This window comes from Chondrus crispus, genomic scaffold (genome assembly GCF_000350225.1).
Source record: "Chondrus crispus Stackhouse genomic scaffold, scaffold_359, whole genome shotgun sequence".
Lineage (NCBI taxonomy): Eukaryota > Rhodophyta > Florideophyceae > Gigartinales > Gigartinaceae > Chondrus > Chondrus crispus.
This window is the reverse complement of record NW_005179254.1, coordinates 74,273-90,664: the sequence shown is the minus strand read 5'-3', so window position 1 is coordinate 90,664 and position 16,392 is coordinate 74,273. Positions and strand designations below refer to the sequence as shown.

The window sequence follows — 16,392 nt, the reverse complement described above, 5'->3', positions numbered from 1 at the left end:
AAAGTGTCCATGGCAATCATCTCTATTGAGGGGAGGGGGACGTACATTTTGGGAACGGGGCGGGATGAGAGGGGGGGAGAGAAGGGGAAGACAGGGAAGCCAGCAGTGAAGCGTGAAGGAGAGAGCCCGCCTCGGTGTCATTTTTCTTTGATGTGACCAACGAACCGAATTGGGGGGTTACCAGTTGAGAGGGTATCAGTTGAGGAAGGCTGGGGGGCAAAACATGAGAGGAAATTAGAGGAAAACAAGGCATGTACAGTATGTACTGTAGGGGCGAGATCCTCAGCGACAATAATGTCGCACCTGTCTATGAGACGTGTTACCAGAGGTATGATAGACACACGCCGGAAGAGTACCGCAGAGAAAACTGAATGAATGAAAAAGCAAAACCGAAGCAACATCAGAGAACAAAGCGAGCAACCATTCCACCAACTAACCGACTCCATACCCCACCAACCCCCCTCACGTACATTCATATCCATCGCACAGAATGCCGACAGCCGCCACCGCCCTCGACGGGCTCATCCTGGCGCCCAAATCCAACAAGAAGGTCGTCAGTCCCGACGAGGCGAGAGAGCTGCTTCAAGCGACGGCCGGCCCCGACAACCCACTCACCGATTTCGACGACTGCGTCATCGATTACTTGATCACCGCCCTAGCCACTCCGAAAGCTGCCGAGGACGAGATGGTCCCGACCATCGCCCTCTTTCTCCCGGATCTCAACGAGTCCATCTCGCCGGAGCAAGCCGAGGAGGTCGCCCGCAAGATGCTCCGCACGCTACATGGCGAGCCCACCGTCGACCCCGGCCGCGACATGCCCACGCGACTGAAGAAAGCCACGCGCCTCGGTGCCGCCGTTGACAGGAACGTACGAAGGCGCAGGCCCATCGCAACTGGCGAGCTGCAGGGCGGTGGCAACGCCAATCGCACCCTCGATCGCTCGAAGGAGGCCGAGAAGGCGAAGAACCTTGCAGCTGTCAGGAAGGCGAGACGTGTTGGTGCCCAAGTTAGGACCTATCAGTCGGAGGCTACCGTCGGGAGCGTCAAGTCTAAGTACACTACAGGCTCAACCGATATCCATATCAATGGCCTGGATCTTGCCTTTGGTGGCATGTCGCTGCTGGAGGGGGCGAGTCTGAACATTCCCTATGGCCGGAGGGTTGGTATTGTCGGCAGGAATGGGTGTGGTAAGACTACGTTGATGCGTGCGATTGCGAGGAGGGAGCTGCCAGTGCCGGATGAGATGGACATTGTGTACGTGGAGCAAGAAATTGAAGGGAGTGATAAAACCCCGTTGCAGGTTGTCCTGGAGAGCGATACAGAGCGACAGGACCTTTTGGATGAGGAGGAGGCCTTGACGGAGGAGATGACGCTCGCGGAATCGGAGGGGAGGGAGCAGGATCCGAAGATCGGCGAGCGTCTCGCTGAAGTTTATAACAAACTTAGTGAGATGGATGCGGACAAGGCAAAAGCGAAAGCGGCTTCCATCCTGGATGGTCTCGGCTTCACTGAACAGGGTATGACCCATCAAGCCGTTAGTGAGTTTTCTGGTGGTTGGAGAATGCGTATTGCCTTGGCGTCTGCACTGTTCCTTGAGCCGAAGCTACTCTTACTGGATGAGCCCTCAAATCATCTCGACGCCATGACCGTAATTTGGCTCGGCGACTACCTGTCACGCTGGGCGCATACCATTGCCTGTGTTTCTCACGATCGCGCGTTTTTGAATGAGATTTGCACTGACGTTATCCATGTCAAAGACCACAAACTGCACATGTACAGTGGTAACTATGACGACTTTGAGAAGGCGAGAGGTGAGCGACTGAAAGAAATGGAAAGGACTGCTCAAAGTCAGGAAATGAAGCGTGCTCACGTGCAAAAATTCGTCGACAAGTTTAGATTTAATGCCAAACGAGCAAGTATGGCGCAGAGCAGACTCAAGATGTTGAAGAAGATGGACGAAGAACGCGTTGTTCTGCCAAGCGAAGAGGAAGAGTTCTCATTTGAGTTTCCTCAGCCAGGAGCGCTCACGGGCTCCCACGCGTCTGTACAGATATGCGATGTGACGTTCGGGTATCCTGGGCAAGAGCCAATATTCCGAAATCTTGACTTCAGTGTCAACACAGATTCTCGCGCAGTGCTTCTCGGGCCGAATGGAGCCGGAAAGTCGACGCTTCTGAAGCTATTGCTGGGCGAAAACACACCGCTGGATGGTGAGGTGAAGAAATCACAGAAAATTCGGCTTGGTTACTTCTCTCAGCATCATGTGGACACTCTAGTGTTGTGGCGGACACCGTTGGAGCACATGCGCGTAATGTTCCCAGATACTACAGAACCAGAAGTGCGATCGCATTTGGCGAGACTCGGTGTGCGGAATGAGCAAGCACTGCGACCGATCAACACGCTTTCCGGAGGTCAGAAGAGTCGTGTTTCGCTGGCAGTGATTACATACCAAAAGCCGCATTTGCTTATCCTTGATGAGCCGACGAATCATCTGGATATCGAAACATTGGACTCGCTGATCATGGCACTCAACTGCTTCAACGGAGGACTACTGGTCGTCACTCATGATGCCCGTCTAGTGACGAGTGTCTGCGACACAATACACATTTGTGAAAATGGGAAGGTTACCGACTTCCGTGGGGAGTACCATGACTACAGGAAGCAGATGGTGGAGCGATTGCGTGCTCGGTCCAAGTTGTTCAATATATAAAAAGGGAGCGTACGGGGCAAGGATAGTTTTCCCTCTCGTGACCAGGTTGTGCTGGATTGCCCTTTTATGATGGGACACCCAGATCATTCCATCGCTTTGTACTTCATTTCAAAGGTGTTGCCTAGATAGCACACCATCAGAAATACTGTTGGCATGATGTATGCGAAGACGGCGATGATACAGCATCTTTTTGTCGCTTTTGATAGTAGACTCAAAGCGGAGCGAAAGGCGTGCATGTAAGGTTACACGAGATTTTGCCAACATAACATCCGTGAGCCTTTCGACGCGTCTAATGAGAACTGCGAACAGTAGTTGTCAACCAGGTGTGATGTTTGAGCGGGTTCTTTGAGGTGGCATTTGATTCAGAGCATTACACAGGTGGACGGAGCCCCGTGAACAGTATTCACCAACACTGAATTGCGAAGTCATGCTTTTCCATTCTAGATGCGAAAGTCAGTTCAGCTAAGCAAGAATACAGATGAATGCATTTGGCCTCGTTACAACGCACCACCAATCGAAAGACGTTGTGTGCAGAAATGGTCGGGCGTGAACGGCCCTCTCAGGGCCTTTGAGGGTGTACTGTACCTTCGTACAGTACGCAAGCTTTGGCGTCATGACCGTCAACAGCTGCGATGGTAATCTCGATGGGGGCAGTCTACATGCAGCCTACCGCCCAGCAAGCAAATGCGGTCTGTTCCTCGCGTGGGAGCAATTGTGGGTCAGCGAGACTGTTCAATTTGATCCGCCTCCTTGTGACGTGCTAAGCAAACGCCACGTGTGCCATGCAATTTCTCAGCGCCGCTCTACAGGTTGGTACCCCCCAAAGTTGAACACTGTACTCTATTGTTGAACAAAACTAAAAGTGAATTTTATATCCAAGATTCAACATAATGCCAAAAACGATCAGATTTATGGCAATCCTGAAATGTTTAACTCGGCGTAGCTTCGCGCGAAATGCAAACAGGACTCTTTTGTCGCCATAATCGGATTTGGCGATGCAAGAAACACCTACATGACGACGCGCATTGCAAATAAATGCAAACTCGAGCCACCAGCTCATTTCCAAAACCACACACTGGCAGAAATGGGAAGGTCGCAAACGGTATCAAAGGCAGACCGACGCTTTGAAAAAGCCGTCGCTGCGGTCGACAAGCACGGCGCCAGTCGCAGGAGAGCTGCTACAATAGCTGGACTTCCACTTTCTACTTTCCAATACCAGTACAAAAGATTCCATCGTGTCCAGACGACATTATCGCGGACATATCTTCACCGCGAAGAAGAAAACGTCATCGTGGAACTCATCAACAAGTACTCATCGAGGGGATTCCCACTCGGTAGAGAGGACATACTCGATGCAGTGCAGATGCTTGTTCAATCTCTACCGGTACAGCGTCGTGCGAAGCTCCCCTTTATCAATTGCAGACCTGGCCGACGCTTCTTAAAAAAATTTATTGAACGCCACTCCGACTCTATCAGCTTTCGACGATGCAGTAAGGAACAAGAGGTGAGGTTCAAATCATGTAATGCTGACACTCTAACCACTCACTTTTTGGAGGTTTCACGCATCATAGATGTACACAAAATTGATAAGTATCGAATCGCCAACCTTGACGAAACAGGAATTTCCCCGAACAAGGATTGCCTGCAGTCCGACCGTCGAAAAAGTTTCGTCACTCGAGCGACTCGGGCACAGCTTCGCTCCCCTGAATTTAAGAACATTGAACGTGTGACAATAATGCCCGTGGTTTTTGCAAGTGGTTGTGTTGGTCGCTGTCTTTTTGTGTTGAAAGGGAAACGCCTCAAATACAGAGTTGTTGATGGCAACGACAGTGGCGAAATAATGGAAACGTTTGCAGATTGTTGCCCAAAAAACAGTATTGTGACTGTGAAAGAGGATGTAGCTGGAGTTGATTCTGTGAACTTTTACAATTGGGCAAAATTTTTTGTTGACGATTGCAAAGAGTTGACGACTCAAGGGAGGAAAGTACTTTTGCTTTTGGATGGTTATCGTTCCCATATGAGATTCAGGGCTTTAAAAATGCTGGAGGAGGGTGGCATAATTGTTTATGCGTTGCCGGCGCATACAAGTGGAGTTACTCAGCCGCTGGATGTGGGATTCTTCAGTCCATTCAAAGCACACCTGCGAAACCTTGTGGAAGGCCTGTCGTCGCCAATGAGCCACAACGAATACGATGTGTTTGATTTCTTGAAACTCGTGAGAACAGCATACGAAAAGGCATTTACAAGATCGAACATAACGTCCAGTTTTGCAAAATCCGGCGTCTATCCTCTTAATTGGAGAAGTCTGACCAACACGCCACTACCGTGGTCCTCTGAACACACCAATAAGCTTGCTACAGTACAGGATATTGAAAAAATGATCAACGAGAAACGGGTAAAACAGCGTCAATTGATAGGTTTGCAACCTGTTGTTCTGCGAAATGGTTTTGTCGATACCACAAATGGCTTATGCCTCACCTCGAGCGAGGCGCTAAGAATGGCGAGGGAGCGAGATGGTTTTGATACTGCGAAGCGGGCGGAAAGGAGTCGGAAGGAAACAGAAAAAGCCGAAAAGGACGCAATAGCATACGAGCGCACAAAACATGCTCGATTAGAATTCGAGAAGCGTTCGCTGCATGCCCGAGTGCTTCAATACGGCGTCCCGAACGTTTCTGTTCGTCCCATGCCATTGAGACGGCAGTCGGCGCGGAGACTCATTGCTGCGAAACGGGAATTTGCTGCACGGAACGCAGCACAAGACAGTTAACGAAATGGAGTTGACAGATCAGCGCGTGAGTGTCAGGAGAGACATTCTTGAGTAAAAAATTTGCATTTTGTTTGCACTGGCCAACCATTTGGCTGTTCAACTCTCGGGTGCAATTTTGCACAAATGGCGGTTTCAAACAGGTATATCTTTTCAAATATGACAGTCATGTTGAATCTTCCGCACGCCTATTGGCTCAAGTAGTGTGTACTGGGTGGGATTGTGGTTGAAATGAGACTACAATGGAGACCAGAAGTGATGCAGAAGATGTTTTCTCATTTATTTTTTTATTCCGTTCAACTTTGGGGGGTACCAACTTGTACACTCTGTGAGTGGTTGCAAACAACGCCGCTTCATGTTCCGAAGCGGCAGCTGCAATTTGCCAAGATTTAAATTCCGCTTCCCCACATCCCCTTCTGCGGCTTCGCAGTCCCGTCCAAAGAGCCACTACCTGCCGTTTCTCCCTCTAATGCCACATCGCTCCGCTTTCGCCACTATGACGCTCCCCGGGTCTGTTCTGCATTGGTTTCGCCGCGACCTCCGCACGGCTGACAACCGTGCCCTCAATCGAGCCATATCGCTAGCAAAGAAGTCCAACCTTCCCTTGATACCTGTATTCTTCCTTGATCCTGAGTACCACAATCCTACCGCCTGCGGTCCTTTACGCATGCGTTTCATCCTGGAATCTATCTCCGCCCTGCAAAGATCTCTTGACGACAAGTGCAGCTCGCGTCTTCGCGTCATTTGCGCCAGACCAACCGACGTCTTCCCAGATCTCGTCCGAAGATGGGGCGTGAAACACCTTGTTTTTGAATACGAATATGCGCCTTCGGAACGCGCGCGCGATGAGGCCGTCGTGGCAGATGTCGAAGGATTTGATGTGGATGTCGTCCGAGAACATGGTTTCACGCTGTACAACCCCAACGTCCTTCTTCAGAAAGCCAAGGGGGCCACAGCCCCAACCACGATGTCCAGCTTTTTGAGTCTTGTGGATGACGTCGGAGATCCTGAAAATCCTGTTGAGTTTGCAGATGGACGGCAAGTTGAGCTAACTTCGTGCCCTGATGCTACTTTAAAGGATGACGATAAGGACGGTTATCTTCTTGTCCCGAAGCTCGGCGACATTGGTTATGAGGATTGTACAAAACAAACAGGTTGGGAGCGCTTTAGGGGTGGTGAGGAAGAGGGTATCGCACGCATGGACGAATTCTTATCTCGAGAAGGTGGTAAAGTTGCAGCACGTTTTGCAAAGCCTAAAACCAGCCCTGCGGCATTTGTGAAAAGGGAGACCACTGTACTCTCTCCTTACCTTGCTCTCGGATGTGTAAGTTCGCGTGTATTTCATGCTCGCCTACGTGACCTAGAAGAAAATCATGATGTAGCTGAGATGCCCCAGACAAGATTATGGGGTCAGCTGATGTGGCGGGAGCATTTCTGGCTGCTCGCTGGCATGGTTCCAGAATTCCACCGGATGAACGGGAATCCTGTTTGTAGGAAGATTAACTGGCGGACCGGCGACGAAGCAGAACTTCGTCTCAAGACATGGGCGGAGGCGCGGACCGGTTATCCGTGGATTGATGCACTGATGATGCAACTGAAGACAGAAGGATTCGTGCACCATCTTGGCCGGCATAGTCTCGCATGCTTTCTAACAAGGGGGGATTTGTGGGTGAGCTGGGAGGAAGGTTACAAAGTGTTTGAGCACTATCTCGTTGATTACGACTACGCCTTGAATAGCGCTAACTGGATGTGGCTGAGTTGCAGCGCGTTTTTTTCCATGTACTTTCGAGTATACTCTCCAGTAGCTTTTGCCAAGAAATGGGACAAAGAGGGTGCTTTTATTAAGCATTATTTACCCGTTCTTCGCAAGCTCCCCACAAAATACATTCACGAACCGTGGAAAGCTCCGGCAATGGTGCAGAAAATGGCGGGATGTGTTATAGGCAAAGACTACCCGGAACGAATGGTTGACCACAGCAAGGCAAGCAAAGAGAACATTGCCAAGATGAAAGAAAACTACGCAAGAAACGAGTATGGAGCTGAGAGAGGTGAGCGCCAGCACATGAATGGTGAGTCCAGATCTTCAGAATCCCGCGATTCTGGCGATGGAACGTCTCGAAAAACGAAACGGCGAAAAACACGGCGATGATAATGGCAGCTGGTTTTTTTTTTTTTTTCGTTTTTGCCTCCATGCTGTATAGACCGAGAGACCTGGTTGACAGAGTCGCATTCAGGAGAATACGTCCCAATAATGGCCCTGGGTACCAGAGCCTGTGACCCAGAGCCATACAACTTTGGTCCCAACTACCAGGGCTCATGGCTCCGTAAAATCCTGGTTGACAATTGATTTTTCTGATATTCGCCTCAAACGGCACTCCCATTGGTCCCGGTGGTGGACCTTGTTGGATCCTGCAAGCAAGGCCTCAATGAAGGAATATTTCCATCCACCCTCGATCGGAGCTGTAATGCGATCCGGCATCTTTGAAAAGGTTGATGAATGTTTCTGAAGTTTCAAAGGTTCCCAAAGTGCTGCCGAAAGTTTGAGCAACTTTTTCTGCGAAACTCAGAAACATTCTGGAGACGTGCACCCTCGCATTAAAACGTTTGCGGAAATTTTAGGCGAAACTATAAACGTCCGTGCAAGTTTTGGAAAGACGTGGTCACAAGCATAACTGGACTTACAGTGACAGGTATTTCCCGTAGCGATTCCATCATGCTTCGTCCACTGTTGGCAGTGGCGCACCAATGATATTTAAACGATTAAAAATGCGCTACAACACGGCATACCAGGCGAGCTGAGTCATGGACCCAACACCAGGGGCAAAAATGAGACGGGGCCAGGGCCAGACGTCTCGGAGCGGATGACCGCGCAGGACCTATTCTCCTGATCGCGACTCTGACAATGAGGGAGGGTCTTAACTTGCCCGAGTTTGCCCGGGTTTGCTTGCCCCGAGCCATGATTTGCACTACTATTGGCTACTGGGCGTTAATATATGATTTGAAACTAAGTACGACCCTACACTGCAAGCTCAAGTTATGTCAGTGTGTAATGACAAATGTCAATCATATATTGGCTACTTTTGTAAGTTTGTAACTTTCGAATTTGGACGCTGTGCTCCGGTGGACGCAGTGCTTGCCCCTTGCCGAAAACATCCTCAACTCCCCCTTTGCAAAAATCTATGCACCTGCCATCTCGCAAAGGCAACCCAACTCTACGAAGCACCTCTCTGCCTACTACTTTCCTGAAAATGGCTTCCACACCTCAATGCCACGTGCGCCGTTCTCCGCGCCTCTGGCGCATCTCTCCGACTCCCACCATTCGGAAGACGGGGGCCACCAACGCAAAGTCTCTCAGGGTGACCCCACCGCGCCTTGCCCAAAATCGCAAAAAGCAGACAGTTGTCCTCCGGTAATTGGATCTACTATCTTTTAATCAAGCCGCGCTTTGGGGGAGGTGGTGATTCAGAGATGAACTCCACCGCGCCTGTAACACGATACATCTATCATATTCAGGGTCACCCCAATTAGGCTACAAGTATGTCGTAGAAATACATTTGGCGCAAAGAAGCAAGCTACTGCACGCGTCTGTTCCACAATTGGCGGCAACTTTTGCTCGTCACTTGCCCGCTCTCCATAATATGTAGGCTCCTGTTTGGGAATTATCAACTCGGCAAGTACACCACGCTTTCAATTCCTATTATGGACTCTGGAACTGCGCTCTCAGCAACGCACAGGGCAAGATTCTCCTCGTCTGACCACCCCAGTCCCTTACCCTTTTTCCTCACTCTTACTGCCGAGTCATCAGTCCTAGTAACCACCTCAGCCATTGCCTGCACTTCTCAGAAGACGAGAAGGAGGGAGAAGATGGGAAATGTCCACGAGCGAAGGCTGCACAACACTCCTTTTTGCGTCCCACACTATTGATGGGACTTCAGTCAAAACAGCCCCAAAGCCATTTGGAAGAGCTTTGGTAGAGCTGTAAGCACATGAAATTCAGATGTTTTCTGTACCGTTACTATAGAACGAAGCTCGCCCAAACGGCGCTTTGGACAAAAATCTCGACCAAATAATTTTGGTTTGGAAAAGAATCCTTCCCAAATTCTAAACTTTAGGACAAATCCTGGCGCGGTGGGGTTCAAAATCTCTTCCATCGGTCCAAACTTTACTCCATCGGTCCAAACTTTAGTAGTTGGAATTTTAGGACTGAAATTTTGTTGGCGGTGGGGTCACCCTCACTATTGCTTCCTCGTCTGCAGCGGGCGTTTCTGACCAAATATTATCCCCCCTCCATACGGTATGTACGACTGAATTCTTTGTCGTTAAAAATTCTGTTGGCTCTGACAAAGGTCCATCCCCGTCGGAGATCTAAGGGCTTTGTGAATTTTCGGGGTCGAGGATAGTTTGAAATAGCTTGGTGAAATGAAAGGAGGGAGAATAGAGCTGCGGTTGCGGTTAGTGCGGTCGTAGCAGTGATGATTCTATTGCCGTGCATTGCGTAGGAGTGATTAGATTGAGAAGAAAGGAGGGGAGGCGAACGGCGATACTGGGCAGTGGTTGTAGATCCGTTTTTTGACCAAACAGCGCCGGCGATAGATACGCTATCCCGCGGAGTAGTAAGGAGAGAAGTAGGGGGTAAGATCAATTATTTATCCCGGTGATCTGGGATCACCCGCAATGGCCACGTTCTGGGTCGGAAGCGAGCGACGCTGCAGCGTCTCGCGTCCATGTCGACGCGTCCCTCGGGCGAAGTTGTTTGACGCTGCAGCATGTCACGTCCCTGTCGATGCGTCCTCGGAGCGAATTTGTAGAACCCACGGTGTCCTCCCCGTTGTGTTCTGGCAATTTATGGCGCTGTATGCCTCTGTAAGTCAGCACCGTCGCTCTGGGACACCTGTCCACTACTAACGTAAGGGAAAGGACACCTGTCCACTACTAACGTAAGGGGAAGGCGTGTACTTACATTAATAAATTAATAAATGACCGGCAAACTCGGGCAAGCAAAGCAAACCCGGGAAAGTTAAGACACACCCTGAGGGTGTGTCTTCAGGGTGTGTCTTAACTTGCCCGGGTTTGCACTCTGTCTATTTCCGCCCATCACATCTTGTGATGTCGTGTATACTCGGCAGGGACTTTTACCGAATGGTGCTATGTAAACGTCTTCGGTTGGAACCCACAAGAATATAACGTCAACGCCTTCGATACAGTCAACGGTTTGAGTGAGCGTTGCAGCGAAAGGGGGGTAGAGCTGTTGTTGTCGCGAAATGTGTGACTCTTGAGGTGATCCGTACTTCCTCAAACAATCATATTATGCCAACCCCTACGAGTGCTTAGGCATCTGCCTTGGTTGCTAAATATTTCACTCTGGTGAGACTCGTCTGGTACAGTAGTTTTGTGTTGGTGATGCGCGGACGAACTTTCGCAACCAGCGCGAGACCAGCAATACAACCATACTGGAAAAGCGCAGTTATGCGCAAGCGGAAAAGATATTTATCATAGCGCGGGCTCATCGGTACGTGCGTACGCAAAGCTAAACTTTAGGCAACAGCGAGACTACACTGAAGATATCATGTGTTCTTTGTTTGTTTTTTGAGAGTGAGTCACTGCGATCAGCTGCGATCAGCCAGCAGGGTCCCATGGTCCATGCTATGGCAGCTCTACAGTATGAGAATAAAACGCATGTAATGCGTCAACGCTACGGATCCCTCGGAGCTTCTTCTCCATACTGAAAGTTGGACCGGCCTTTAGAAGGCCGCTTCCGGCATCATTGGAACGCCAAGGGACATTCTCAGGCCAGTGGGTTTCTGGTGACTGCAAGCCCTGTCGCGTCGACACATTCCCATGTGCGCAGTTTTATAAACCATGGGAAAGTCGTAACAAGCCTTGTTCGTCATTGGACCAACATGATCCAAATTTCACTCGTTTTGCTCGTGTCGTCTCTTTCATATTCTTGCGTAAGCTTTTATTACAAGTCTACCTACCTTAAAATGCTTCACTCTTCGCCGCCATTGACTTCTAGGACAAGTTTGCCTTTGCTTTTTCCACTCTGGAAGAAGACCATAGCTTCCCGTACGTCCTCGAAAGCGAACTTCCGCCCGACAAGCGGCCTCGGCAACTCCATCTGGTCTACTTCCTTAAACCCTCTCTTAACCAATTCCATTTCTGAGAAAAGTCCGGATACGTTAAACCCAGATACAGTTTTGTTGTCGTTGATCGATTGGGCCAAGTCAAGGCTAGGGCGACGCAGATAATTCAAAGCCAAAGTGATCAAATTCCGCCACCCGGATGGCCGAAAGATATTAAGGCCGCCACGCGGCATCATACTCGCGACACCCATCACAATATATCTCCCTCCGGTATTCAACAAGTTGTATCCAGGCTCAAAATTGCGGCCTAGTACAGAATCCACCACAACATCTAATCCCCCCTCCCCCGCCAGGGCCCTCTCCCTTACGACTTTTTCCAAGCCGTCCGCCGCATCATCCACCCCCCTTACAATAACCCTCTCCCTCGGAATGCCACACCTCTCTTTCAGCAACTTGGCCTTCTCCTCGTTGCCAACGGTACAAACTACGATGCCGCCAATGTGCCTCACCATCTCCACAAGCTGCAACCCAACACCCCCCGCCGCCGAATGCACTAACACGGCGCGTCTCGCCGATGTAACATGCCTGGACTGCTCCTTCGCGCTGATCGGCATAGCCCCCAGGACGCACAGCGCGTACCAGGCAGTGAAGGCCTGCGCGAGAAAGGAGGCGCCCTCAGCAAAGGACCAGTTATCCCTGAGCGGTCTGACAAAATCTTCCTCGACGTTTAGGACGGTCGCGTAGCAAGAGAAACGCTTGAGACCGATGACGCGGTCGCCCACCGCATGGGTGGTGACGTCAGAGCCGATCGACTCGACAACGCCACAGGCCTCGAAGCCGGGAGTGATTGGTGCGGGACCGGCCTCATCATACAGGCCAAGGACAGTGAAGCAGTCGGCAAAGTTCATTCCCACGGCGCGAACAGAAATGCGAATTTCGGTGGGGCCCTATTCATTGGTAAGCGAACACATCGCATGGCCTCATCCAGATGTGGTCAGAGGAGCTCCTGGGCGCAATGAAGGAAGGAATTGCGGGGGTGAATGTGAGGCGTACCGGTGGCGGGGCTGTAAACTTCTCAAGTTTAAGGTTGTTGAAGTCTCCATATGTATGCACAACCCAGCGACGGGCTTCGAGAGGCTGCGCCGTCATAGTAGTGTGAGTTCCGTGAGTTGTGGGGAAATTCAGTGGAGAGGTTGGCGGGTGCGCAGGTGACAGCGGAATGGGAAGAATTTGCTGGATGCGTGGGTGCGGTTTAGGGAAAGCAGAGTGAGCAAAGACACGGTGGGGGATGTTTATAAGCTTTCGACAGAAGGCCCGTGAGGATTTGTGTCGGAGAGGGAGAGGAGGGACGTAGGTGGTGAGGCGCAAGTGGTGAATCGTAACCATGCGTCCTACAAGACAAACACAGTGGGTTTGTCCCTGGTCTGAATCTGTGATGAGGCACACATGCTGTTTCTTTTGTCCCCAGGGTAATGCTGCTATCCTTCTCCCCCAGTGCCATGTTGATAGATGAATATCATGCAAATAAATAACCTCGGTACTGTACCCTTCGAGGGTACACCCTTCGAAGGGTACAAGGACACTTGATCTAACTCCCAACACAGGAAATTGCGAAAAGTATTGAAAAATAAGTAAGTATCTTCGGAATAATCTCTACACTACTATATTCTTCCTTCGAGAGGGCCCGAAACTCACAAAAACGTCTTATTTATATAATACAGTATTAACGAAAACATCACGACAGTGCAGGAAAAGGGGGTTCGAGTGCGTGTTGACAAAATTGTACACACACATGGGCCAGACCCTTTCTCAGACTCTTTCTCGGACTCTTTCTCGGCCTCCAGACAACCCCTTCTGCGCGGACAATCAGGCTAGGATAATCAGGCTGTCCGGAGCGAAAGTGCTGTACTCTGACTTGGAGATGAGCACATACTTGGGCACAAGTTTGACCGCCCATGCCGCCGGGAGACAGCGAGGGGTAAGGGTGGCCAGTTCAAGGCCTCGGCATGGGGAGGATATCGCAGTCGCGACCCGTCAGTCAGTCTACAACAATGCCTTGAATAGAGGATTGAGGAGTGTGTGGCGATGGCAGTATTTCAAGCGAATTCTACACTAAATTCTCCCTTGAAATAAGGCATTCGTGTTGGACGGTAGAGCACGGTAGAGCCACGCGGTAGAGCCACGCGGTAGAGCCACGTTTGTCATAATCTTCAGTCACCAAAAGCGATTGTTACGGAGCAGGAACAGATGTCCGTATCTTCGTACCTGCAAAAGGTGTGATGTTCGTATCTTCGTACTTGTAAAAGGTGAGCGGCAGTAGATCCTAGATGCTCTTTATGGACTGATGTGGCAAGGGCAGCAACGCGCAGTAATGTAGCCATGCGCGGAGAATTGGACCCCCGTTTCCCCAGAAATTTCATCCTGCAGCGCAATGACAGATCAACTTTTTCCGCTCGAAACCTGACTATTCCATCACGGTAGCACCTCCACCAAAACTCATTTATGTCAAGGCATCGCACAGACGTCTCTCCCCCGCAAATCGCATATGAGTTTCTCCTTGTCAAACCGAGCCACTGAAAAGCTCTCGCCATAGACAGACCAAGCACTCCGCATTTGCCCCACACATCAATCAAGCATTTCGACGCTACCTTGCGTCTCCTCACCGTCTCGAAGCAGATATCTGCAGCATCGTTGTTTCACTTCCTGGAATCACTTGCGTTAGTGATTGTTTTCCCAAGCAACACCGTCACACGACAGTCTGCAACGGGACTCTCTTCTTAAACGCCGCAATGTTCACAGCTCCAATATTCGTACAAACCTCCACGAATAATATCAGTACAGAGTAGAGTACTCTCACATCAATCCGCTTTGCGCAACGGTAATTCTATGAGTCTCATCAAGTATATCTACAGTATACTCAAAAAGGATGAGTTCATATTCATCTCGTGCAGTAAGCGCCTTCGATACCGTGGCATATCAAATTCCAGCAGTTTCCATTCGCCTCACCAATCTCTACATGACATTGAAGTATAGTATCAAGGGTACCGTGTTGTCATAGATTTCTTGATATTGCTCCAACAACGAACATGTTTATCAACTCCAAAATCTTCCAAATCAAAATGGAACATACTGCGTTGCTTGTTCGTCAACAATGCTACTCTCTTTTGCTTGCGCTTTCCTCATAGAAAATCAATAATAGCCTTTACTGTCTCACCTCGTTTCATATTCCGAGCTTGCGTTCTTAGTGCCGCTCGTAAGGTATCACTCTCATTACAATAGGAAATCGTTTCAAAATATCCATAATACAGGACAAAAAACACGTTGCAATAATATCTCCAGTACTTTGTCTAAGAACTCTTCGGGGTAGGTAGGGTCTACTGTGCGTTTTCCTTTCTCGTCCACCCTTTCTATTCATAATGCGTCGCCTAGCCAAGAGCTCACCGCTACACTGAAAGCAATAGAAAGGAGGATAGCCTGTTTCTCTCCGTATCAGGACGCCACCTCCGGCAGAACTCGGTAGTGCACGTGCGATATGAATATCCCGTGTCATGTCAGTGTGCTGTTTCTTACTGGGAAGCTGTCTCCCTCGTGAGGGAGACAGCTTCGGTTTCTGGCTTCGTTCCACATTACAGCCGAAGATATATACAAGAAGACGAGGGCATGGATTAATCCAACTGTCTGAAAGATATTTTGCCCGCAAAGATTCCTTGCCCTACTTAAAAGGCATTTGACTAGATTTTCGGCCCTCGCTCGCGCGGAACTGTGCGTACGAACAACTCCGGCCAGTTGATTAGACTTCACCCGATGATTTTATCGTTCCATAGTTGATATGCAGCTATGTCCGGCTATGAAAGCGATTAAGGCTATTTCCCTTCCAGGTTGCACGATTCACTTGATCGAGAGACTTCTTCGACTATCTCATGTCCGGAAAACGGGGAAAACGGCAAAGCATCGACTCTTCAGTATGTTTTTACTGTGTTGACGGTACACATGAAATTGACCCTGAGAAAGGAAATGCTGCCAACATACTTGGGCCACAATTACGCACAGGACAGGTGAAAGAGGTCACTATTCCCATAGATTACAACTTTTCCTGTTTTTCGAACTGTAGTCACCTTAGATCACGTTGGACGAAAGCCTCCGTCATGTTGTCTACGTCATGTTGTCTACGTCATGTTGTCTACGTCATCAATTCATTGATGTACTGCAGTCCTTAAAACCAAAATTCCCACTGGCACATTATTATTTTTATCCTTGTCACTTATTTTTCAAGGCGAAAACTGAAGGTAGCAGTATACTGTGGGCCCAGGGCCCACAGTATACTGCTACCTTCATGGTGCTTCAAAAAAAAGCAGGGCCTCAGAAAGGGTCACAAAAAGCATGACGGAAAGCATCACACAACGACAAGAACAAATACGTTTTCTCGTTGCTTAAAGCTTCAGTAACCCCTTTTTTCCTAATTCTGGAAGAGGTAAAAGGAGCCCACTTGATGAGCTAGGAAAGGAAGCCGGTTCTGTTCCCAAAAGTTGAATTCAGAATCTTTTCTCTACAGGCAAGAGTTTCTTCCCTCGACGCTTTGACAAGTCGCCGAGCCGTAGCCCCATAACAACAGCCAAGGCTGCATGATCCTCAGATAATTCTTTCAAGCGGACATACCAGATAAGAGATTACAGTAGAGCTATGCAAGTCGTTTGGTAGGTGAGCTACTGGACCGCGTCGGTAAGGTGAGTCGTGCTGTTGGAATGGCCACTCGGTTAAGCACGCAGGGGCTACTGTACAACATGAAGGGGGTTCATCCTTGCAGGCGTCCAAAAAGCTGAAAATCTCATATCCTT

General features: G+C 49.6%; 5 protein-coding genes; 2 read left to right on the top strand and 3 right to left on the bottom strand.

Moving 5' to 3' along the window:
• The first annotated feature begins 766 nt into the window (after nt 1-766).
• Nucleotides 767-2,890, top strand: CHC_T00000568001 (hypothetical protein). XM_005718052.1 is given in 2 exon segments: nt 767-2,710; nt 2,711-2,890. 1 exon segment carries the CDS (start codon nt 767-769, stop codon nt 2,708-2,710), a length of 1,944 nt encoding a protein of 647 aa, XP_005718109.1. The 3' UTR covers nt 2,711-2,890.
• Nucleotides 2,891-5,733: 2,843 nt separating this feature from the next.
• Nucleotides 5,734-6,050, bottom strand: CHC_T00000567001 (hypothetical protein). XM_005718051.1 is given in 2 exon segments: nt 5,734-5,921; nt 5,922-6,050. 1 exon segment carries the CDS (start codon nt 6,048-6,050, stop codon nt 5,922-5,924), a length of 129 nt encoding a protein of 42 aa, XP_005718108.1. The 3' UTR covers nt 5,734-5,921.
• CHC_T00010314001 (cryptochrome/photolyase) lies at nt 5,971-7,623 on the top strand. The gene has a single exon (XM_005718050.1). The coding sequence runs from the start codon at nt 5,971-5,973 to the stop codon at nt 7,621-7,623; it is 1,653 nt and encodes a 550-aa protein (XP_005718107.1).
• A 562-nt stretch (nt 7,624-8,185) lies between these two features.
• Nucleotides 8,186-8,432, bottom strand: CHC_T00000565001 (hypothetical protein). XM_005718049.1 is given in 2 exon segments: nt 8,186-8,234; nt 8,235-8,432. The coding sequence occupies 1 exon segment, from the start codon at nt 8,430-8,432 to the stop codon at nt 8,235-8,237; it is 198 nt and encodes a 65-aa protein (XP_005718106.1). The 3' UTR covers nt 8,186-8,234.
• Nucleotides 8,433-11,418: 2,986 nt separating this feature from the next.
• On the bottom strand, nt 11,419-12,465 carry CHC_T00000564001 (hypothetical protein). XM_005718048.1 is given in 2 exon segments: nt 11,419-11,463; nt 11,464-12,465. The coding sequence occupies 1 exon segment, from the start codon at nt 12,463-12,465 to the stop codon at nt 11,464-11,466; it is 1,002 nt and encodes a 333-aa protein (XP_005718105.1). The 3' UTR covers nt 11,419-11,463.
• Between the last annotated feature and the right edge of the window lie 3,927 nt (nt 12,466-16,392).

Excerpts from the sequence above, each read along its gene's own strand:
- CHC_T00000568001 (XM_005718052.1), top strand. The coding sequence starts at position 767 with ATGCTCCGCACGCTACATGGCGAGCCCACCGTCGACCCCGGCCGCGAC.
- CHC_T00010314001 (XM_005718050.1), top strand. The coding sequence starts at position 5,971 with ATGACGCTCCCCGGGTCTGTTCTGCATTGGTTTCGCCGCGACCTCCGC.
- CHC_T00000567001 (XM_005718051.1), bottom strand. The coding sequence starts at position 6,050 with ATGGCTCGATTGAGGGCACGGTTGTCAGCCGTGCGGAGGTCGCGGCGA.
- CHC_T00000565001 (XM_005718049.1), bottom strand. The coding sequence starts at position 8,432 with ATGGCTCGGGGCAAGCAAACCCGGGCAAACTCGGGCAAGTTAAGACCC.
- CHC_T00000564001 (XM_005718048.1), bottom strand. The coding sequence starts at position 12,465 with ATGAACTTTGCCGACTGCTTCACTGTCCTTGGCCTGTATGATGAGGCC.